Source organism: Schistocerca cancellata, chromosome 1, assembly GCF_023864275.1.
Source record: "Schistocerca cancellata isolate TAMUIC-IGC-003103 chromosome 1, iqSchCanc2.1, whole genome shotgun sequence".
Lineage (NCBI taxonomy): Eukaryota > Metazoa > Arthropoda > Insecta > Orthoptera > Acrididae > Schistocerca > Schistocerca cancellata.
The window spans coordinates 799,590,593-799,615,822 of record NC_064626.1 but is presented as its reverse complement, the minus strand read 5'-3'; the positions used below and the strand labels follow the sequence as shown (position 1 = coordinate 799,615,822).

At 43.4% G+C, this 25,230-nt stretch overlaps 1 protein-coding gene across 2 annotated transcripts in view; it reads left to right on the top strand.

The window, feature by feature from the left end:
• The window catches only part of LOC126187842 (uncharacterized), a 169,441-nt gene extending 148,692 nt beyond the window's left edge, over nt 1-20,749 (top strand). For both annotated transcript variants that reach the window (XM_049929151.1, XM_049929159.1), the window contains one exon: nt 20,470-20,749. In XM_049929151.1, coding sequence (XP_049785108.1) covers nt 20,470-20,562 — 93 coding nt within the window. In that variant the 3' untranslated portion in view covers nt 20,563-20,749. The remainder of the gene's footprint in view (nt 1-20,469) is intronic.
• The last annotated feature ends 4,481 nt before the right edge of the window (nt 20,750-25,230 follow it).

The window sequence follows — 25,230 nt, the reverse complement described above, 5'->3', positions numbered from 1 at the left end:
TTGTCTATAATTTATTTGGCAGATTTGCTTTGAAGAGGGAGCATCTATGCTTTTTCCACAATTGCACAATTATAGTGCTCAAGTACTCGGTTTCATTCTGGCGTTATAGTCTGAAGTTGAATCCCTTATTGTCCGCAAAAAATTATCAGACCATAATGCACATATTCTGTGCTGTTATCTACACATAGAGTGCATATTCGTTTTGCAGTTTGCCTTTCAACTAGGTTTTTAAAGTCTCAAATCAGCAGTGGTAGTTGTTTATATTTCTGAGAGTAAGTGTGAATACTTTCCTGAAATAGCCATCAGTTAAAGTAAGGAAGTACCGTATTTGGCTCGTCCACTTGAACTAGTGTGCATCGACTGACACAAAAGTGACCAAGAATTGCTGTGGCTCTTGAGCTAGATTGTGAAAAAGGAAGTATTGTTTGTTTGCCCTCCAAGGAAATTTAACATGGAATATTAACTGCTCCCTCCTATAAAATGCCACTTGCCTGACCTTTGCATAGCTTCAGAGTGCAGATGACCTTGTCTTCAAATCTGCACTATTTGATGGCAATGCTGATTTTGGTTCCAAATTTATGGTTGGTCTAGCCAGTATATTCTATCTGCTAGCACATTTTTGAATGTGACATAAACACAACAGCCTTGTCTGTCAGGTAAAATCGAACAACCCTTTTCTGCTCTTGTTCTTAACAGATAGTAGACATGCTCAGGTGAGGTATGTGCGGCATATCTTCTTCTTCAGATTCAACCTTTCTTGTTGCCTATGAGAATAACTACAAATGAAGATCCTGTTTATTTTACAGGTAAGTTTTCATTAATTGCTATTACGACTTGTGAGCCAATCTCTGTTTTAACATTACTTTTGCTTCATGGATATTTGGACATGTGCACTGACATGACTGAGTGTGCATACCATTCCACCCATGCATCTTTGCCTGCAACTGCATTTGAATAGAATGCTGGTAGTTTGCCTTTCCACTGGCTTTTTACTGTTGCTGTGACAATTTTTTTGGCAGGTGCCAATACTTGTTGCAGCTGTAGCACCTGTAGCCTTTTTTTAAAGGTAACTTCATCATTCTGTTTCTCGTTGTCTTGCAGGGCAGCATTGTTAGTTGATGGTTTATTACAGGTGACATCATTTATTTCTTGCAGGAAATTATTTTTTAATTGAGTCTCTCATGATTGGCAAGTTTGACTTTTCTAAGCTTAGAATCATAGGTTTATATTTTTGTGGTAGAAGTGCAAAATAGAGTACACCCAACCCATTCTTCTTTAACTTCAAAGATCAAGCCACTTAATTTTTGTGAGTGGAAATCATCTTCGATCTCTGTTCTTCTACTGATGAAAAATTTGCCATTCTGACTGTCAGCAGTGGCTAACCTTACTCGTCAGAAGATGCCAAAATCTTCATAGACTTGTTTTAACTTGTCCCACATTTCTTTAACTGTAGAGATATCTTAAAAATGAATGTGTATCAACATATGGATGCAGAGTATAATTTTGGTGCTGCTGTGCTGACTTCAGCTTACATCCATTATTTTCTGTTGACACAATTGTGCAACTGTCCGTGTTGTAGGTATTTTCGCATAGCGAATTGCCACGTACTATAGTTTTCTCTTCCCATCAGTTTTTCAACATACACACATTAACAAAGGAAAAATTTTTGCGTGAACTTTTGTACAATATTATTACACTGAGTAAAAACAGCGTGTCCATTGTTACCCATAACAGTGCAGAAGAACATTCAACAAGAGAGACATGGATTTTAATTTCTCACAAAAATGCTACAATAGTTGTGGTGATTTAGCATAATCCAAGGAGGATAATTTAATGAGAGTCTACTTTAATACCATTCTGTATAAATCTAATATTGAATCCCTCACTACAAGTCCTGGCAAATGGGTCTTTTGTAAATTCTTCTCTTGTTGCCCATTATGTATGTCTATAGTCTACAGTCACTAGATTTGTAGGGAAATTGCGTTACAGTATTCCATTGTATGGTATGAGGGTTGAATTCTAATTCCTTAAAAATAACTGAAAGCTGGCACTACTGAGATTTGACATTAATAGTGTTTCAAAATTTGCCATTTATTATTGCTGAACCAGTAGAAGATTAGAGAAATTGTCCATGCAGTTTGTTGCTTTAGCTTTTAAAGATAGAAAATTATGAAAAAATAGAAACTTTACAAATTTCATGAGGGTAAAGTGGAATCTGTCCTTAAAAGGAAAAAAGACAAAAAAAAAAAAAAAAGAAAAAATCCACTGTTGACGCTGTGCGCAGCTTAATTGAAGAAGACTGCCCTGTGGTTTACCATGACACACACACACACACACACACACACACACACACACACACACTTAGAATCCTTAGACAAAACAGAAACTGCAGTACATTCGATTTTGTGTGAACATTAAACTGTGAGAGAGACCTGTTCTTGCTGGTTTCTGCACAGTTTGACTAAAACTCAAACACAGGCTCTTGTTAGTTGCTGTGATGAAATGCTTGAAAACCTTGACCTAGGCAATGCAAAATCGGTGTACAACATTGAAGCAAAAGATGAAACTAGTGAAATTATTTGTATGAGCTGGAAACTAAGCAGCAGTCAACTGTTTGTGTGTTCAAAGATGTACTGAAACCAATATAAGTGGTTTCTTTGTAAAGCACTTTGAAGAACATGATCAATCATTTCACATGTCATACTTTAGTGGATTGAAGGACAGATAATGCTAAAAGGCATGGACAAATTATTCATCACAAGTCATATATGAAATTGGGGCCGGCCGTTGTGGCCGAGCGGTTCTAGGCGCTTCAGTCCGGAACCGCGCGACCGCTACGGTCGCAGGTTTGAATCCTGCCTGTGGCATGGATGTGTGTGATGTCCTTAGGTTAGTTAGGTTTAAGTAGTTCTACGTTCTAGGGGACTGATGACCACAGATGTTAAGTCCCATAGTGCTCAGAGCTATTTGAACCATTTTTTGAAATTGGGCAAAACAATTGATTATTTGAGGAGAAAACCCTATAATTAATGTCTCTTCATCCATATTCACCTCATTTATGGATTAACAATTACTATCTGTTCCTTATGTCAAATGAAAAGTGTGAACAATGATTTTTAAAAATCTTGAAGCTGTTGAATCCTCCCAGTGCCATGTTTTTGTACCATCAACATCATAATGGTAAAAATGTTTCCAGAATGATTCAAAAGCAAGCAGATGTGTATAAATTTTAAAGATGAATATTTTGCGAAACAGTAAATTGAGTCGTACAAGAAAAATTTTTACTTCAATGTGTGTCTGAAAACTTACATGGCAACCCTTTGATTAATTGGGGCTCTCATTGGATGGACATCCATAGATGACACAGAATAACAACAGCAACTGTTGAGCATTTTGCTCTCTTCTGTAGTTTTCTCGGTGTTCCTTACACACTGTTACATCAGCCGTACTACCTGGACATTGATACTAATCAAACAACAGTGTAAGCAGAACCGCTGTTTCCAACCCCTTGCCTCATAGCTCATATCCCTGTAATAGACCTAGATGCAAGGCCTGTACCATGCATCCTCCCACCACCATCTACTCCAGTCCTGTCACAAACATGACCTACCCATCAAAGGCACCCCACCTGCCTGTGAAACAGTCATGTGATCTACAAGCTAAGCTGCAACCACTGTGCTGCATTCTTTCTGGGCATGACAACCAACAAGCTGTCTGTCCGTGTGAATGGCCACTGACAAACTGTGGCCAAGAAACAACTGGGCCACCATGTTGCTGAGCACACCATCCAACTCAGCATTCTTCATTTCAATGACTGCTCCACAGCCTATGCCATCTGGATCATTCTGACCAACACCAGATTTTCTGAATTGTGCAGGCGGGAACTCTCCCTGTGACGTATCCTACGTTCCCATAACCCTCTGGGCCTCAACCTTTGTTAGTCATTGTCCTTACCCATCAGCCCCTGACATGTCCCCTTACCAGCACTACACAGCCCTCTATTCCACAATGCACACAATCTTTTTACTTCTCTACTTTTCTGCTGACCCCTCCCCTCCATCCCTCCCCCCCCCTCTCTCCCGTGCCCTCCGTCTAACTTTTTGACTGCACCTAGCCGCCCTGCCCTCTCTTCACCTTGTCCTTGTATGCTGCCACAAGCAGCACATTACCATTCCCCACCCCTACCCTGCTATCCCTCCCCGTTCCTGTCACAAAGACCTTAATTGGCCGAAAGCTCACTTTCTGACAATCTTTTTATTGTGATTATCTGCGACTCAGCATCTCCACTGTATGGTGAGTAGCAAGTGTCCTTTTCATAAGGTTGTTATAAACCACTAGAGATATAGACTTACTACATATTCAACGCCTCTGTTAAACCGCCTACAAGAAAGAACATGCTGAGTGTGCTGTGCAGCTTTGTTTTGCTTTTTGAATTCATTTTTAATGGAAAGCAGGATTGTTGTGTTCATGGCTGACTTTGTAATCCTACCTGTTTGCAGATTAAAACCTTGCAAAATACTATCAGTCAAGTTACTATCCTCTCATATCCAGCAGCTGGAAAGGTCTCTCACACACCTCATGTACTAATGATTCAACTGATTTACCCATTCATTTTGATTTCTATTTACAGTCAAGGTTCCATTTGCAATAACAATAAATAAAGTCAGGGTGAGGGGGAGCAGCAGATGGACAGAGAAGGGGGGAGGAAACTGATATATAGAAAGGATAGGAGGATATGGACAGAGGGGCGAGTGAGCAGGAAATTAATAGAGAGAGAATATGTGGGATAAGAGATGTACAAGGAGCAGGGGGAGGGGGGTGATGGACAGACTGAGGGGGGGGGGGGATGGACAAGGGAGGGGGAGTAGGAGGAGGAAAGGGATAGAGAGGTGGGAGAATGAGAGTAGGATGTATATACAGTCCAATACATATTTAGCAATTCAAAGCATTGTAGAGTTCACTAGTGATTCATATTTATGAAACCTACTTTAACAGCAGTTTTGGAATAGGGCCATTCCATGCCAAGTGGTCAAATTTAGGAAAAAGGTACTGCATGACCACCTTAGATTTTGCTGAAAATTTGTACGAACATTTGCACATGTTCCCAATGAAAATTGGTTAGGTTTAACTTTCACCAATTTAATATTTGTGGAGATATAGTTATTTGTTTGACCCCATAGAGCAGCTATCAACAGTGCACCAATGAGTTTTCAGCAACTGAGAGACATAATATCTCTGGCAATATTTTATTGAAATAAACAAAACTACACCATCTCCTACAACTTTTTGTGTTTTCGTAAGCAAAATAATAAAAACTTTCATTTGGATAATTTGAAGCATAGTAGGCCAAAAAAATAGATGAATAAAAGTGAAGATATGCTTTTTGTATCTTCGGATGTAATCTTGGGAAAAATCTGAAGCATGAAATAACTTACCAAAACAAGCTACAAGAATATAAAATTTTGTTCCCCTACTGCAGCTCAGTAGTTTACAAATCAAGGACAAAGTTGTCAGTTTTCCTGAAAATGACAAAAATGGCCATTTTAAACCTATTTTCACATATAAGAGTCTTTTACAAACTCTTTTAGAACATTTTCATTTGAAAGATCATGTTATAAACCACCTAATAATGAGATTTAGTATCACAGTACAAGCATATAATGCCCTAAAAGTTGATGACAAGGCGGAGATGCATTGAAAATGGCCTGTGTTCTGCTGGTACTTAAATGTTACACCTAAGTGAAAAAAACTGCTAATAAGTAGTCTTCTTTGTTTTATTTAGACATCCCTACAGCATTCAGCTCTAAAAAAACTGTATTTAAAAAAATGAAATGAAGTAAGGAACCCAATAGCAAGAACAGTTTTTTGTGGCTCTAATAGTTTGAGGCAATCATATTTAAAAATTATAATTTTTGGGTTCTGTCTTACCAAAATTTTTCCCAAATAATCATATCAGTAACATCATTTGGCCAGTAGTATAGTTTTCCTCATTACATTCTACAGCAAATTAATAAAATGTGTAAAAAATTCAAGTAGCTCGAAGTATACATCAGTAAAGGATGCAAAAGAGATCTCTTCGTGCTTTAACCTCTGACACTTATATCATCAGGCTTGGGATCCTGTGGTAATGAAACAAACCTGTGGCTTCTGTTGCACAACTATCGGGCACTGGGGATGCTGCTTTTGTCATTTTAAAAGGAACCAGCAGTTGTTAAGCCACCTTCGACAATAGCAACACAGTTGCACAATTTTACGTCAGAACACTAAATGTTCCACATAAACCAAAAACTATGCTAGCACAAAGTTCTCAGTTCACTCTTCCATCCTGCCATCATCCACCCATACTGCCCCCAAACCACCCCGTGTTAACTTTCCAGAATTTCTTAACCTCGAACCTTGCCCCATGATCATTCTTCAAATCCCTCAACATGCAAACTAACCTTACATCCGCAGAAAGAACTGTAGTCCACCATCTTAAAACTGATCCTGATCTTATTATCCTACCTGCAGATAAAGGCTCCAGCACAAGGATTATCTGGCAGAAGGATGCCGTCAGCTTTCAGGTACATCCACCTACAAATCTTGCCACAGTGACCCCATTCCTAATATCCAGCAAGATATCCAGTCACTCCTCAAAACCTTAGGCCCTTCATAGAACCTCTCCCCAGAGTCCATCACTTTTACTTTTCACATGCTTCCTAAAATCCGTAAGCCCAGCCACCCAGGACGCCCTATTGTGGCCTGTTACTGTGCCCCACTGAGAGAATCTCTGCTCTCGTATACCACCACCTTCAACCTATCACCCCGAACCTACCCTCCTATATAAAAGATACCAACTATTTCCTCCACCAACTCTCCACAGTTTCTGTCCCTTTACCACATGGTGCCCTGCTCGCCACTGTTGATGCCACCTCCCTTTACACTAACTTCCCTAATGCCCATGGCCTTACCACTATTGACCACTACCTTTACCAACACCCGACAGATTCCAAATCAACTACCTACTTCTTAGTCGCCATGACCAACTATGTTCTCACCCACAACTACTTCTCCTTTGAAGGCATTACCTACAAACAAATCTGCACCACCCTATGCCAACCTATAGAGAGAGAGTCCCTTTAGTCAGCGATAGTGCCAGTAGTGTCAGTGTCGTCGTAACTACCGTCTGCTTCACGTCTGCTGTGCAGCGAGCTACCTTAATTTAAGTATTAACTGTATTTTTCTCACTTGTCACTTCTTCTTCCGTGTGTTTTTGCTTTTAGGAAGCTTTAATTGTCGAGTGCTAGTAACAGTGTTCCATAGATTTCGTGTTTGTTTTGAATACAGTTAGAGAGAGTCCCTTTAGTCAACCATAGTGCCAGTAGTGCTAGTGTTTGTTTTCAATACAGTCCAGAGACAGGTAGTCCTATTTTCATTGTTTCTACAAGAAGTGGCTAGCAATCACAGTTTAGTCAACAATCAGTCATCTTTAGTGAATTAGCAGTCTAGTTAAAAGTTGATTAACTCTCTACAGTAAATTGATTCCTTAGGATGGATAGGATGTGTGACTGCTGTGTACAGACGTAGGAGGAGCTGGCCACTGTTCGCGAAAAGCTGAGCGTGTTGATGGCCACTGTCAGCCGTCTTCAGGCTGCTGCCTCGGAGTGTAGCGGCAGTGGGGAGTCTGGTGTGTCGCATGGTACACCCCAGGCACCGGGAGCGGTTGGGCCACCCTCTCCCCAAGGGGAGTGGCGGGTTCAGCAGTGTTCGCGGCGCACGAGGCGGAGGGTAAATGTGGAGGCTGGCCGTGTGGCATCGCTCGCTCTGCCTGTGAGTGGACATGTGGCTGCTCCTTCAGCAAGGTCCAAGCAGGCACACAGGGGGAGGGGTTTATTAGTTATTGGGAGCTCCAACGTTAGGCGGGTGAAGGAGCCCCTTGGGGAAATAGCGGAAAGGTCGGGGAAGAAGGCCAGTGTTCACTCTGTCTGCTTGCCGGGGGGGTCTCATCCGAGATGTGGGGGAGGCCCTGCCGGCGGCGATAGAGAGCACTGGGTGCACCCGACTGCAAATTGTTGCTTATGTCGGCACCAATGACTCCTGCCGTCTGGGTTCAGAGGTCATCCTCAGTTCATACAGGCGGTTGGTGGAATTGGTGAAGGCGGAAAGTCTCGCTCGCGGGGTGGAATCAGAGCTAACTATTTGTAGTATCGTTCCCAGAACCGATCGCGGTCCTCTGGTTTGGAGCCGAGTGGAAGGCTTAAACCAGAGGCTCAGACGATTCTGCGGAGATCTGGGGTGCAAATTTCTCGACCTCCGCTATCGGGTGGAGAAATGTAGGGTCCCCCTGAATAGGTCAGGCGTGCACTACACGCCGGAAGCGGCTACAAGGGTAGCGGAGTACGTGTGGAGTGCACATGGGGGTTTTTTTAGGTTAGAGAATTCCCTCCCTAGGCCCGACAAGATGCCTCCTGAGACGCAGCAAGGTAGGAGTAGGTAAAATGCAACAGGGAATAACAGTATTAATGTGCTAATAGTAAACTGCAGGAGTGTGTATAGAAAGGTCCCAGAACTGCTCTCATTAATAAACGGTCACAATGCCAATATAGTACTAGGGACAGAAAGTTGGCTCAAACCAGACGTAAACAGTAATGAAATCCTAAACTCGGATTGTAATGTGTACCACAGAGACAGGCTGGACAGTGAAGGGGAAGGCATGTTTATAGTGATAAGAAGTGCAATAGTATCGAAGGAAATTGACGGAGATCCGAAATGTGAAATGATTTGGGTGAAGGTCACGGTTAAAGCAGGCTCAGACATGGTAATTGGATGTCTCTGTAGGCCCCCTGGCTCAGCAGCTGCTGTGGCTGAGCACCTGAAGGATAATTTGGAAAATATTTCGAGTAGATTTCCCCACCATGTTATAGTTCTGGGAGGAGATTTTAATTTGCCGGATATAGACAGGGGGACTCAGATGTTCATAACAGGTGGTAGGGACAAAGAATCCAGTGAAATTTTTTTTTGTAAGTGCCTTATCTGAAAACTACCTTGAGGAGTTAAACAGAGAACCGACTCGTGGCGATAACATATTAGACCTGGTGACAAACAGACCCGAACTATTTGAAACAGTTAACGCAGAACAGGGAATCAGCGATCATAAAGCGGTTACGGCATCGATGATTTCAGCCGTAAATAGAAATATTAAAAAAGGTAGGAAGATTTTTCTGTTTAGCAAAAGTGACAAAAAGCAGATTACAGAGTACCTGACGGCTCAACACAAAAGTTTTGTCTCAAGTACAGATAGTGTTGAGCAACAGTGGACAAAATTCAAAACCACCGTACAATATGCGTTAGATGAGTATGTGCCAAGCAAGATCATAAGAGATGGAAAAGAGCCACCGTGGTACAACAACTGAGTTAGAAAACTGCTGCGGAAGCAAAGGGAACTTCACAGCAAACATAAACATAGCCAAAGCCTTGCAGGCAAACAAAAATTATGCAAAGCGAAATGTAGTGTGAGGAGGGCTATGCGAGAGGCGTTCAATGAATTCGAAAGTAAAGTTCTATGTACTGACTTGGCAGAAAATCCTAAGATATTTTGGTCTTATGTCAAAGCGGTAGGTGGATCAAAACAAAATGTCCAGACACTCTGTGACCAAAATGGTGCTGAAACAGAGGATGACAGACTAAAGGCCGAAATACTAAATGTCTTTTTCCAAAGCTGTTTCACAGAGGAAGACTGCACTGTGGTTCCTTCTCTAGATTGTCGTACAGATGACAAAATGGTAGATATCGAAATAGACGACAGAGGGATAGAGAAACAATTAAAATCGCTCAAAAGAGGAAAGGCCGCTGGACCTGATGGGATACCAGTTCGATTTTACACAGAGTACGCGAAGGAACTTGCCCCCCTTCTTGCAGCGGTGTACCGTAGGTCTCTAGAAGAGCGTAGCGTTCCAAAGGATTGGAAAAGGGCACAGGTCATCCCCGTTTTCAAGAAGGGACGTCGAACAGATGTGCAGAACTATAGACCTATATCTCTAACGTTGATCAGTTGTAGAATTTTGGAACACGTATTATGTTAGAGTATAATGACTTTTCTGGAGACTAGAAATCTACTCTGTAGGAATCAGCATGGGTTTCAAAAAAGAGGGTTGTGTGAAACCCAGCTCGTGCTATTCGTCCACGAGACTCAGAGGGCCATAGACACGGGTTCACAGGTAGATACCATGTTTCTTGACTTTCGTAAGGCATTCGATACAGTTCCCCACAGTCGTTTAATGAACAAAGTAAGAGCATATGGACTACCAGACCAATTGTGTGATTGGATTGAAGAGTTCCTAGATAACAGAACTCAGCATGTCATTCTCAATGGAGAGAAGTCTTCCGAAGTAAGAGTGATTTCAGGTGTGCCACAGGGGAGTGTCATAGGACCGTTGCTATTCACAATATACATAAATGACCTTGTGGATGACATCAGAAGTTCACTGAGGCTTTTTTCAGATGATGCTGTGGTGTATCGAGAGGTTGTAACAATGGAAAATTGTACTGAAATGCAGGAGGATCTGCAGCGAATTGACACATGGTGCAGGGAATGGCAATTGAATCTCAATGTAGACAAGTGTAATATGCTGCGAATACATAGAAAGATAGATCCCTTATCATTTAGCTACAAAATAGCAGGTCAGCAGCTGGAAGCATTTAATTCCATAAATTATCTGGTAGTACGCATTAGGAGTGATTTAAAATGGAATGGTCATATAAAGTTGATTGTCAGTAAAGCAGATGCCAGACTGAGATTCATTGGAAGAATACTAAGGAAATGCAATCCGAAAACAAAGGAAGCAGGTTACAGTACGCTTGTTCGCCCACTGCTTGAATACTGCTCACCAGTGTGGGATCCGTACCAGATAGGGTTGATAGAAGAGATAGAGAAGATCAAACGGAGAGCAGCGCGCTTCGTTACGGATTATTTAGTAATCGCGAAAGCATTACGGAAATGATAGATAAACTCCAGTGGAAGACTCTGCAAGAGAGACGCTCAGTAGCTCGATATGGGCTTTTGTTGAAGTTTCGAGAACATACCTTCACCGAGGAGTCAAGCAGTATATTGCTCCCTCCCACTTATATCTCACGAAGAGACCATGAGGATAAAATCAGAGAGATTAGAGCCCACACAGAAGCATACCGACAATCCTTCTTTCCATGAACAATACGAGACTGGAATAGAAGGGAGAACCGATAGAGGTACTCAGGGTACCCTCCACCACACACCGTCAGGTGGCTTGCGGAGTGTGGATGTGGATGTGGATGTAGATGCAGATGTAGATCCATTGATGACATCTTTGCGATTTGGATTGAGGGTGATGACACCCTATCCACATTCCTTCAGAACCTGAACTACTACTCCATTTGCTTCACCTGGTCTTACTCAACCCAACAAGCCACCTTCCTAGATGTTGACCTCCACCTGAAAGATGGCCACATCAGTACCTCCATCCATATCAAACCTACTAACCACCAACAATATCTCCATTTTGACAGGGAGCTGCCACCCATTCCATACCAACAAGTCCCTTCCATACAACCTAGCCACCTGTGGTTGTCGCATCTGCAGTGACAAGCAGTCCGTCTTGAAATATACTGGGTCTCACTGAAGCCTCTAAGAACTGTAATTATCCTCCCAACCTTGTACAAAAACAAATCTCCCGTGCCTTTTTTCCAGTCTCCCACTACCTCACGTAGTCCCACCGTGTGGCCACAGAGGAGCATTCCACTCATAACTCAGTACACCCAGGGCTGGAGCAACTGAATTACATTCTCTGCCAGGAAAGTATGCTGACACCTGTATTGTCTTATTGTCTTATGGGAGGGGACGGGAGCCAGCAGATACTAAGTGTCCAAGGAATTCAACCTCTCACCCCGAAAAGGCATTTTTCTGTGTTAAGGCTCACTCCAGCGTTTTGTAGGTGGGAAAAAATTTGGCATTGGTGTTGATGGTGTTCAGTGGGATCTTTGGAGTAGATGAGCACATCATCTGGGTAGGCAAAACACCCCAGTGTGCCCTGGAGGATGTTGTCCAAAAATCGCTGCCATGTTTGTGCTGCATTGTGGAAGCTGAATCTCATGAATGCACTTTCAAACAGGCTGAAATGTGTGATTATGGCCATTTTTTCAATGTCATCTGGGGCGACTAAGATGACTGTAGGCTTTAGCCCAGTCTGTCTCACTGAACATAATAGTTCCTGAGATGGTGTCATTGTCAGACAGAGGAATGGGACAGGATGGTGCAGGCATTGAGTTTACGGTAATTGCCACAAGAGTGCCAGGAACTGTCCTACATGGGGGTGAGGTGAAGGCTGAAGCCCAAGGTCTTTGGAAGGGCAAAGTACGCTGGTTGCAAGCAGATCTTCAAACTCCTTTTCTGCAGTTTTGTGCTTGTCAGGGTGGAGGTGGCAGGCACAGCAGGAAACCAGAGGGCCAGGGGTAGTGACAATGTAATGCCTAGTGTCATGCTGAATATTCCGGGGGGTGCTGAGAAACGAATTCAGCAAGGAGCTGAACATATGCGTCTGAAATTGGCAGCTGTTTCACGGCGAAACATGTAGCAGAATGGGAGCTGCAGTGATCGGACCTACCGGAAGAGGTGTCTGATAAATGAAGCTTTGTTAAGTCGGCAAGTAGAAAGTAATGGGTGAGAAAATTGGTGCTCAGAATGCGGTTGGTAACTTCTGCAACTGTGAAAGTCCCCGGGAGTGTGTACTGAAGGCCTAGCGAATGGGTGTGCACCCTGGAAGTAGGGATGGCTGAGTTGGTGGCAGCAGTGATGAGGAGGAGGAGGAGGAGGAGGAGGGGGGCGGGGAAGGGGAGGGCAGGATTTAGAAGTAGTTTGCTGGAAATATGGATAAAACGGAGACGGTGTCAATGAGGTAGTGGACTGGAGAGTTAGTATCACTGAAATCCATTATGAATAGGCACTATGAAGCAGTACAGTAACTGGGTGCGCCTACTGCCTGTCGATGCCGAGATTGATGGACCAGGTGCACAGAGGCCTGCAGTTGGTGGCATTCTCGCCAAACCTCTAATGGAGTCAGCAAGCTGTGCCTGGGGCGACTAAGATGACTGTAGGTTTTAGCCCAGTCTGTCTCACTGAACATAATAGTTCCTGAGATGGTGTCATTGTCAGACAGAGGAATGGGACAGGATGGTGCAGGCATTGAGTTTACGGTAATTGCCACAAGAGTGCCAGGAACTGTCCTACATGGGGGTGAGGTGAAGGCTGAAGCCCAAGGTCTTTGGAAGGGCAAAGTACGCTGGTTGCAAGCAGATCTTCAAACTCCTTTTCTGCAGTTTTGTGCTTGTCAGGGTGGAGGTGGCAGGCACAGCAGGAAACCAGAGGGCCAGGGGTAGTGACAATGTAATGCCTAGTGTCATGCTGAATATTCCGGGGGGTGCTGAGAAACGAATTCAGCAAGGAGCTGAACATATGCGTCTGAAATTGGCAGCTGTTTCACGGCGAAACATGTAGCAGAATGGGAGCTGCAGTGATCGGACCTACCGGAAGAGGTGTCTGATAAATGAAGCTTTGTTAAGTCGGCAAGTAGAAAGTAATGGGTGAGAAAATTGGTGCTCAGAATGCGGTTGGTAACTTCTGCAACTGTGAAAGTCCCCGGGAGTGTGTACTGAAGGCCTAGCGAATGGGTGTGCACCCTGGAAGTAGGGATGGCTGAGTTGGTGGCAGCAGTGATGAGGAGGAGGAGGAGGAGGAGGAGGGGGCCGGGGAAGGGGAGGGCAGGATTTAGAAGTAGTTTGCTGGAAATATGGATAAAACGGAGACGGTGTCAATGAGGTAGTGGACTGGAGAGTTAGTATCACTGAAATCCATTATGAATAGGCACTATGAAGCAGTACAGTAACTGGGTGCGCCTACTGCCTGTCGATGCCGAGATTGATGGACCAGGTGCACAGAGGCCTGCAGTTGGTGGCATTCTCGCCAAACCTCTAATGGAGTCAGCAAGCTGTGCCTGGGGCGACTAAGATGACTGTAGGCTTTAGCCCAGTCTGTCTCACTGAACATAATAGTTCCTGAGATGGTGTCATTGTCAGACAGAGGAATGGGACAGGATGGTGCAGGCATTGAGTTTACGGTAATTGCCACAAGAGTGCCAGGAACTGTCCTACATGGGGGTGAGGTGAAGGCTGAAGCCCAAGGTCTTTGGAAGGGCAAAGTACGCTGGTTGCAAGCAGATCTTCAAACTCCTTTTCTGCAGTTTTGTGCTTGTCAGGGTGGAGGTGGCAGGCACAGCAGGAAACCAGAGGGCCAGGGGTAGTGACAATGTAATGCCTAGTGTCATGCTGAATATTCCGGGGGGTGCTGAGAAACGAATTCAGCAAGGAGCTGAACATATGCGTCTGAAATTGGCAGCTGTTTCACGGCGAAACATGTAGCAGAATGGGAGCTGCAGTGATCGGACCTACCGGAAGAGGTGTCTGATAAATGAAGCTTTGTTAAGTCGGCAAGTAGAAAGTAATGGGTGAGAAAATTGGTGCTCAGAATGCGGTTGGTAACTTCTGCAACTGTGAAAGTCCCCGGGAGTGTGTACTGAAGGCCTAGCGAATGGGTGTGCACCCTGGAAGTAGGGATGGCTGAGTTGGTGGCAGCAGTGATGAGGAGGAGGAGGAGGAGGGGGGCGGGGAAGGGGAGGGCAGGATTTAGAAGTAGTTTGCTGGAAATATGGATAAAACGGAGACGGTGTCAATGAGGTAGTGGACTGGAGAGTTAGTATCACTGAAATCCATTATGAATAGGCACTATGAAGCAGTACAGTAACTGGGTGCGCCTACTGCCTGTCGATGCCGAGATTGATGGACCAGGTGCACAGAGGCCTGCAGTTGGTGGCATTCTCGCCAAACCTCTAATGGAGTCAGCAAGCTGTGCCTAGTTCACGGTGTTCATCAGGTGGGTGGTTAGAACCACACTGGTGGGGGTGACTGTTTTCGCCTGGGCTGGCATTGCGAGAGTGGGGGCGGCCAGCATCTGGTGGTGGGTGCATAAGGTACGGGAGGGGACACTGGCAGTATGTACTGCCATCTCAGAGCTCAGGTGCTTCAGAATCTGGTAGAAGTTGGGGGCCTGTGTGTCGGTCGGAAGGTTGCTAGCAGCTGGTGGTAAAAGTGACATGACGCGTGCTTTGGCTTGGTGTGGTGCAGGAGGCATGGGTGATAAGCCAGCTGGAGCTGTGGGGTGGTAGTGTTCCATGCTGCAGCTGTGGCAGGAAAGGAGGGACGTGTGGGGCTAAGGCACCCTGTATGAGGGTGGGAAGGCGCATGAGCCAGCGATTTAGGAGCAGGCATTTGTGGAGGATGTGCATTTCAGTGATCTTTCTGTTTAGTATTGGTGCCGAAGGGGAGTGGGTGTGAAATAACATCCAGGACTTGGCAGTGGTGGTGAGGTTGAGGTGACTGACAACCATCACGAATTTTGTTGCATCGCTCATGATAGAGCACCGTGTGTAAACTGCCTTGATAGAAACTAATGATAGGCATGGGTCTCACAGTTTGAAGGGGAGCAAGTGAGTAGCCATGAGGTGTCTGGGGGAGGGTCTGCAGAATTGGCTTGTGCTGGGTGTACTGTCCCATTGGTCAGCTGAGCCTAGCGGCCCTGTAGTGCTGACAGCTGTGGTGTTCGAAGTTCCAACACCTCTGAAGTCCTCATAGGTGTTGGGGCAAGAGGGGTAATGGGAGGCTGTTGGCTAGATAGCTGGTTTGGTGTGACTGCCATAGGAGTGGGAACACTTGGCAGTAACATTGTGACTTAACAGTGTGGGTGGTGTGTCGCAATATGCAGGGTGGTTATGGGAAGCAATATTGTGGATCGAGCAATACAATATCCAATGTGTGTTGCAGTGGAAAGGAGGGCTCTGTATGCATGTAGGCATGTGAGCTGGGCAAGTAGCAAACAGCTGCGGGTGGGGTGTGGAGTGATGTGCGTGGACGGATGGTGTGCGCGGAGGGGTACAGGGAGGGTGTGTGTGGAGGGGTGCATGAGGGGAGCAGTAGTGCCCACAGAAGGATGGTGTGAATGGAAGGGGGCTGGAGAGGAGCGGTGGTGCATGTGGGGAGCATGCATTGAGGGGAGCTATACAGGATGGTGAGGCATGTGGAGGGAGGATGTGTGCTGTAGAGGGATGCGAGAGGGGAGCGGTGATGCAAGTGGAGGGAGGGCATGCATGGAGCGGTGTGGGAGGGGGTGGAGAAGGCAAGGGGTGAATGAGGGTGCAAGTGGGATGCATCCGACTGACCTAATGTGAACTTATTTCGCGACCACATGGGGTGTTCTAATCGGAATAATGAAAAAGAAAAACCAGCGTGTTTCAGTAATAAGACATGGCGCATTTGTTTAGAGGGGGTCTCTAGGGAAGGAACAAATTAAGTTCTTTTCTGTGCCTATATAGAGGTGCACTAATTAATAAAGGTAACTATAAATAATGGGGCATGTTGGAAGAGGCATGTGAGCTGGTTTGGAGATATTATTCCCAAGCTAACAACTATGGTAAAATTTAACCAGTTACTACCTGTTAATCAAGGGCAGTCCTCACTCGTGATGGAATCTTTGAACAGGGTGGCCTAAGAATGGTTTCCGGTACTTTGTATGGTGTTGTCCGGTGGTGCTGGGAAAACTCGGTTTACTGACATGCTTGATGATAAAGGGGTCCCAAAATGGTAGGGGATGGAATGGTAATAAACCCTTCTGGTACTCCCGGCACACAGTAAATCTCACTACACTGTTTACACCACACTATGCGTGGTATTCTAGGTGCTGACACTGGGTGGGACGAACCAGGCATCAGACTTTGTACAGGTGCTAGAAAGGAAGTCCCTCAAAGGAACGCAGCTCGGGATGATGGCACAGAATAGGTTGCACTCCAATCATTAACCAAACTGCAAGAGGGCACTGACACTGGACAAAGGTGTAAAATCCTACTGTCTTAGCCAACTCTGGTGAAGTATTGCAGACGATGACACGAGCCATATGGCATTGTTCTGGATAGGGTGCAGAAGATGGAAGAAGAGACTGCTTTAGTGATGGTTTGGTGTGCATGGTGTCCAGAAAGCATTGCAGTCTAAGCTCTACTTCCAGCGGCAGTGACCAGCGAGGGTACTGAGGGGATGTGGTGGAACCTTGGTCTGCAGGCACTTTGCCGATTGCTGGTTTTCGGTCAGTGCAGCCTGTCGTCTGCTGCTATAGGTGGGGGCGAACAGAAGGAATTACCACATATATATGCATTGAGGTTTACAGAAGTCAGGAAATCACGTGCCAACAGTATACCCATTGTTAGTTTTCCTATATCCTATGTATTTTGCTGAATATATACTGGTATTTTTCAGTGTTGTATTCTATTTGGAACTGTGTTTGTGTGGTGTTATTGTGCTAAAATGAAGCCACTTATAATTCAGCATTTTTATAATCAGTACAAATCTTTAGAGTGGCTGGTAAAGAACGTTAGTTTCAATCATGTACTAGTGGTGTAAACATGGAGAGATCGTTGACAGTGAAATTAAGAATACAGAGTGACTGCTTTCAGCAAATATTCTTCAAAGAATTCCTGAGAAAGGCAAAATCTACAACAGTTACTTCTTGTGAGATGTTTGGCAAAAAGATAATTATACTCCGTGCTACCATATTTTCTCCATCCTCACCATGTGTTGGAGATATAATTAAGGAGAAAAATGATGGATCCTGATCTGAATGGTGAACTACTTGCTTCTTACATAAGTAGGAACACAAAACAATTTGTATTATCCCAAAACATTTTAAAAGTGAACTTCTATTTTATTTGATAATTGTTTTAGTTTGTTAGTACATACACACCTGTGAGAGCACAAAAAAGATGAGTATTTTCCTCTTTAGCAGACAGAAATGTGGGGAACCAGCTGGTTTAATCCTCATTCTGCTTTCCTCATAAAAAATTTTGACATGAGAACATATTCATGGTCTTTTAACAGAGAACATTTTATGTTCTTTCATCCATCTCTCTTTGTAGTGAAGCCTTCATACTCAGCATCTCCTTCTCACTGTCACTTTCCATATATGTCTTCCACTATCTCCTGGCTGTCTTTCCCATTATCCCTTTCTCTTGCTCTTCCTTACCACTGTCCCCTTCTCTGTCACTTCTGCTCTCTCTCTCTCTCTCTCTCTCTCTCTCTCTCTCTCTCTCTCTCTCTGTCCCATTGCCACTGTCTTTGGTCCATTCTTTTTCTCTCTTATTGCCACTGTCTCTTTATTTCTCACTTTCAAGTTGCTGTATGTCTTTCAACCACCATTGTTTCATTTCCACATGTGTTCTTGGGGATGATTTGCACGGGGTTTTAACTCTTAGACTGAAAGCCCCTCCCCCAACTCTGAGCCCATGCATAGTTTCCACTCAACAATTTTTTTTCATTTCCTCTGTCTCTTCTCTCTTTTTCTCCCACTGCTACTATCTTTCCTTCTCTTTTACTGCCCCTCTCTCTTTGGCTCCCACAGCTGCTGTCTTCATCCCTATCTCTTTCTATTTCATTGCCTCTCTCTCTCTCTCTCTCTCTCTCTCTCTCTCTCTCTCTCTTCCACCATCAGTGTCTTCTCTCCCTTTCTCTCCCTGGCACAACCTCCTCTCTCTTCCACCATCACTGTCTCTCATTTGTTCACATACCAAAAGTTTTGGTGCGGAAGGCAGAATGTGGATCAAGGCAACTGGTTCCCCACTTTTCTGTTCTTTTTATTTATTTATTTTTAAGAGAGGAACATATTCCTTTTTTTTGCTCAGACAAGAGCATTTTTCTGCTGGTTCCCTTCTTTCCCCTGCTATAGCAAAGTGGACTGCTTACGTTGAGCGAATTCTATTGGTCAGTTTATTTACATACTTTGATACATTTACATATGTTGATGCATAGAGGCAACAAATAAATACACATAATGTAAGGTGAAAATAAAATTGTCTCCCTTCCAACACAAGCTCACTTTACACAACTTCACGTAAAAATGCACAAAATTTTTAGGCTAAGCCTACAATATACCAAGAAATGCTGTGATAAAATGAATCTATATGGTTCCAGAGACCTCTTCAAGGCATAGAGATGTATCATGTAGATATGCTGACTGACTCCTGGCCTTGGTATAGCTTTTCACTCGTCACTTCAGTTTGCATATATACTGTGCATCAAAATATGCTGTGTTTGATTTGCAAGTACAAAGAATTTCATACAACAGAATAATTTTTATGAGGTGCTTACACTCCCAAGTAGCACTATCGAATAATTCCCAGGTGAAGACAGCCTGTACAAGCATCAAGTGCCTACTATACAGACACAGTGCATCATAAAGTTTTATTGGTGAAAAATGGCAACAAAAAACATAGTTAGTCACATCAGTACCTTTGTGATGGCACAGAACTCTTGACATGTGGTCATTGTAGTGTTTAAAACTACATGTATACCCCAGACCAGATATTACATCCATATTTTGTGTGTGTAAGTACAGTTACTTTGAACCTCTGGATTTCAGCACTGGATAATGATAACATTAAAAGTTTCAGGGTTCTCTAAGATCAGCAGCCTAAGAAAATGTGGTAAAAATTTTGAGGATTTGCTATGAATAGAAATTTGAGTTTTCTCAAGAACCAGCCACGAACAAATCGTGATCTTATAAGCTGCCACCCTAGACCACACCTAATGTAGAAGAACCAATCGATTTGCTCAATTTGTCTGGGCTGTAAAAAGTGTGCAATGTTTAAAATTTGATACTGTACTGTAGGATAGCTACAGTACAGTTGTCCTTCTGATAGGTAAATAATGGTCGCAAGGCTGAGGGATATCCAAAACACTTGACTCCTTAACTCAGTGATCAATAGAACACAAGATATGACCCCCTGAAAATTTGCATTTTCTCCTGCAGCCTTTGAAACATATTGGTACCATGCACTGTCGTGCATTGAATGATTACATAGGCTGTCAGGTAAGGGAGGATTGTAGCTGTGGTATGTAGGTGTTTTTGTAGGCCTGTAGTTAAGTTAATAGAAGAAGTTTAACTCTAGAGAACAAGTATTTCAAGACAGGGTACCTGGAATGATGAATTTTTCTACGTCCACTTGTGGGAAGAAACAATTAATTTTAAAGATAAAGAAAATGATATGCCCTATCGCAGTGCTCCCTACGTTGCTCACTAGTTTGTGATTGTGTGCCTTTTATACAACTATGTATCAGCCATTCTTGATTTCAGAGTAATATGTAGGGGATCAGTTGACAACATTACGATAAAATGTCTGTACTGCACCAACCAGCTGAGTCACTTCAGTGCTATAGTGTGCAAGCACAGTTAAGTCTATTGTGACTAACAGACAGTCCTCGTTTGGGCAACATGAGGAACAACTTTAAAGAGAAGCTGTGGTTGTGTAAAACTGATCACTGATGCTGTTTCTCTCATGCATAACACTAATGTATTGTTATTGTTTACAGGAACATGCATCTGAATGTGTTCAGTATGTTGATGAGGAAGAAGAAATGGACAGGAGTCTCTCAGCTAGAGCAAAACGGACAAGGAACAATTAATTATAAATAATTTAAAAAAGCAGGCACTTATGATGTTAAGATAGTGTTATTTTTTTACTGTTTATAATTTTAATAATAACTAGATGTTGTTTCCCTGTCCTTGTTGTAATATATAAAATTATACGTAGCTGCATCTGGAATATGCACACACATCACATCTTTATGTATGGGCCTCACTCCATATTTTCTGTGATATTGTTTATATTTGTTTGATAATAAATATAAAATTTTCAAAATATCCAGTGAGTTTTTTTAGATGCATTCTACTGCAGCCTTTTACTTCTGCCAAAGCATAAAAGAAAGGAAACGTTACTGGGATAATTTGACTCTTATTATAAATACCAAATACTGAAGTAATTAGAGTTTGTAATGATACTATCATGTCTGTTAATTAAAGGTATTTTGAAGCCACGAAACTTGAGGCATGCTGATAACATGTGCATTAAAATGTGTCCCATTAACTTTGTGATAAGTGACATGGATATACATGGTGGTTCACCTCAAATATTTCCACAACTGTTTAAGATATTGCAATTCTGTTTTCACCCGGATGTATTGTGAGAAAGTTCTGACTAACTGAAGTACAGTCTCTTTCCAAAACTATACTGGTTACAGTGATACCGGCTTCAACTTTGCTTTTTCAAATATAGCTATTGTTATAACGTCAAGTTTAACACATATATTTCAGAATGACACAACACATATTAGTCACAGAGTAAGTTGACAAGCAAGACATGTGTACACGTTAGCATTCGACTGAGCACTGAGTCCCAGTCTAGCGGCCGCTGCTCGGCTGGCCGCTTAGGTGGCGCAGCTGCTGCATGGCTGGCGACAGCGCCGCACGTAGAGGACGCGCGTAATTGCGCGGCGGCGCTTTGAATGATCAGCGAGTCACAGCAGCTATAATAGTTTCTGGTGCTGGTATCGTAATTATAAAAGTAACTAATTCAATGACTTTTCACTTGTCAAAATCCGATTACTATTTTTGGAGTAATTAAAACATTTAAAAACTATGATTTATTTATTATGAATATGAAACGGAATTTCTGCCTTATGCAGAAATTAGTGATTTTGTAGCTCTTGTGTTTTGAAGAGATTCAGATAAAGTAAATGAGCTGTCCTGTTACAGTTTCCCTGTTAGCAAGTAAATGAACCCTACCTGCTATTCTTCTGTCCACTAACTGTGGAGGCATCGAACTGCTTTTTGTATTACAGATATTTCTGTTACTAGAATAAATGATATTAAAAGGGACATGGGGGAAGTTACAAACAAGTAACAGACTTAATCAGTGTATAGTGACCTTCAAGAACAGATTAAATGCGAAGTAACCTCATTACACTCTGGAACGACATCAAGCCACAATTCTGGAGTACTCGTTGGTAAGCTGTTCATCCATAGGAAAAGATAATAACATAAGAAATACAGTAAAACAGAGGCTAATAGATCATCCAGTCCTATAGAGCTATATTCAGTGAAACTAGATCAGCTTCTGAGAATAACTAACAAGAGATCAAGTTTGGCCATGAAAAGTACAGTATACCGACACAAAGGACGGCAAGCATGACAATGCTTGCCATTGGTGAATGTGTGGTATTAACAGTTTGTCGTAAGCTATGTACTCGTGTCATAATGATGGGTGAAGTAGCACCCTGACTGCTATTGATCTTAATTTATACAAGACTGGTTACAAAGTGGTGGATGCCAATTCATGTCAAAGGTGGTGAAAACTTATGCAGTACCATCGTAAGATCTTTAACAAAGTGATATTGTCTCAGATCTGCAAAGAAGGGGGGGTCCAATGACAGAATGGAGCTCAGAGAGTGTCTCTTCATTGTTTTGTAGACATGGAGACAGCACAGTGGTGTGCCCACTCAAAGAGAAGTGTAGTTCCTATATTCAACTCAATCAGGGATTGGGTGAAGTAGCACCCTAACTGCTATTGATCTTAATTTATACAAGACTGGTTACAAAGTGGTGGATGCCAATTCATGTCAAAGGTGGTGAAAACTTCTGCAGTACCATCATAAGATCTTTAACGAAGTGATATTGTCTCAGATCTGCAAAGGAGGGGGGGGGGGGGGGGGGTCCAATGACAGAATGGAGCTCAGAGTGTGTCTCTTCATAGTTCTGTAGACATGGAGACAGCACAGTGGTGTGCCCACTCAAAGAGAAGTGTAGTTCCTATATTCAACTCAGTCAGGGATGGGAGAGAGCTTATGGCTGGTGGAGCGACAAGACCTCCTGCTGTTTAGGTTGGGTAACCAGTTGTCTTGCCAGGAGAATGAAATTTCGAGAAAAACATCTCTTCCGCAATGGCATGTCTGCAACCGAATTTGAATGCATTGGTTTACTGATTTACAGCATCTTTTAGATTTCTTAATTTAATTGATTGGCTGATATTAAAATTGATCTGCCCCACTATTCTATGACCCTGCACCTAGGCTACATACTGGTGGGACCATATGGTTGAGGAAAATTGATACGAATGTGTTAATTTGCTTATTAAAGTTATTGAATTTTCAATTAACTCTCCAATAAACTCATGATTACTATCACTGGAATCTTAATTAAGTATTCTGTATTAATCCATGATTGGAAACTTCATTATTACTTAATTAAACACACTTTCTTTGTATGGTACTGGACTGCTTGGCCACTGAGGCTTCTCCATGTATGTGTGATATATCACTGAAAAGTCTCAGGTTTACATTTGGCCCCATCAAGGATTCCAAGAGGGAAGACTGCTGCCTTTCCTGAAATGAGATTTTTCTCCTATTCAGTAGATAAATGTCAACAAATACTGCTGAAATACACAAAAAGAAAACAAGGTCAATCATTTTTACAAGAAAGAATTAAAATATTGTTCCCAGCACGACTACCAATAAAGCTTTACCATAATGTATTATAGTTTCAGAACTATATTCTGTTGCATGGATTAAATAAACAGCATGGTTCTAAACTTTACAATTTGCTGCTGAGGCCAGACTGCAAGCAGTAGCACTTGGGGGGGGGGGGGGGGGGAGAAGCAACCGGATGGTGGGGATGGGGAAGAACAGCAGGGTAGGTGTGAAGGGTGGTAAATTGTTGCTTGTGGCAGTATACAAGGGCAAGATGAAGAGAGTGTAGGGCAGCTAGGTGCAGACGGAGTCCACAGGCGGGAGGGGGGGGGGGGGGGGGGCAACAAAAAAGGAGTGAAGTAAAAGGACTGGATGCGTTGTGGAATAGAGTGCTGTGTACTGCTGGAATGGGAACAGGGAAGGGGCTGATGAAGGTTGAGGCCTGGAGGGTTATGGGAATGTAGGATATACTGCAGGGAGAGTTCCCATCTGCACACTTCCGAAAAGCTGGTGTTGGTTGGAAGGATCCAAATGGCACAGGCTGTGGAGCAGTCATTGAAATGAAGAACATGGTGCTGAGTAGCATGCTCAGCAACGGGGTGGTCCAGCTGTTTCTCTGCCACTGTTTTTGTCAGTGGCCATTCATGCAGACAGACAGCTTGTTGGTTGTCATGCCCATGTAGAATGCAGCACAGTGGGTGCAGCTTAGCTTGTAGATCGTGTAATTGGCTTAACAGGTAGCCCTGCCTTTGATGGGATAAGTGGTGTTTGTAGCCAGACTGGAGTAGGTGGTGGTGGGAGGATGTATGGGACAGCTCTTGCATCTGGATCTATAAAAGAGAGATGAGGCATGAGGTTGGGAGCAAGGGTTGTGTGGGGATAGATGAGGATGTTGTGTAGGTTGGTGGAATGCCACTGTGAGAGGGGTGGGAAAAAGAGTAGGTAGGACATCGCTAATTTCAGGGCATGATGAGAGGTAGTCGAAACTCTGGCAGAGAATGTGATTCAGTTGCTCCAGTTCTGGGTGGTACTGAGTCGTGAGGGGCCAGAGTGAGACATTGTCAGACAGTGGATGACTGAAGAACTAAGTCATGGGACATCTGTTTTTGTACAATGTTGGGATGGTAATTATGGTCTGTGAAGGCGTCAGTGAGATCCTTGGTTTATTTTGAGAGGGGCCTCTTGTCAATACAGATGCGACGGCCATGGTTGGCTAGGGTGTATGGAAGGGTTTTCGTGGTATGGAATGGGTGGTAGCTGTCGAAGTTGAGGTATTGCTGATGATTTGTAGGTTTTTTATGGACAGAGGTACTGATTTAGGCATCTTTGAGGTGGAGGATAACATCGAGGGAGTTTGCTTGTTGGGTTGAGTAGGATCAGGTGAAATGAATGGGGGAGAAGGTGTTGAGGTTTTGGAGGAATGTGAATAGTGTGTCCTCGATCCAGATCATGAAAAGTCATCAATGAATCTGAACCGCATGAAGGGCTTGGGATTCTAGGTGTTTAGGAAGGATTCATGTAGGCAACCCATGAAAAGGTTGGCGTGTGATGGTGCCATGTGGGTGCCCGTAGCCATACCCCAGATTTGCTTGTAGGTCATGCCTTCAAAGAAGAAGTAATTGTGGGTGAGGATATAGTTGGTCATGGTGACTAGGTGAAGGTTGTAGGTTTGGAATCCATTGGGCATGTGAAAGGTAGTGTTCAATAGCGGTACGGCCATGTGCATTAGGGATATTAGTGTAAAGGGAGGTGGCATCAATAATGACGAGCTTGTGGTAAAGGAACAGGAACTGTGGAGAGTCAGTGGAGCAAATTGTTGATGTCTTTTGT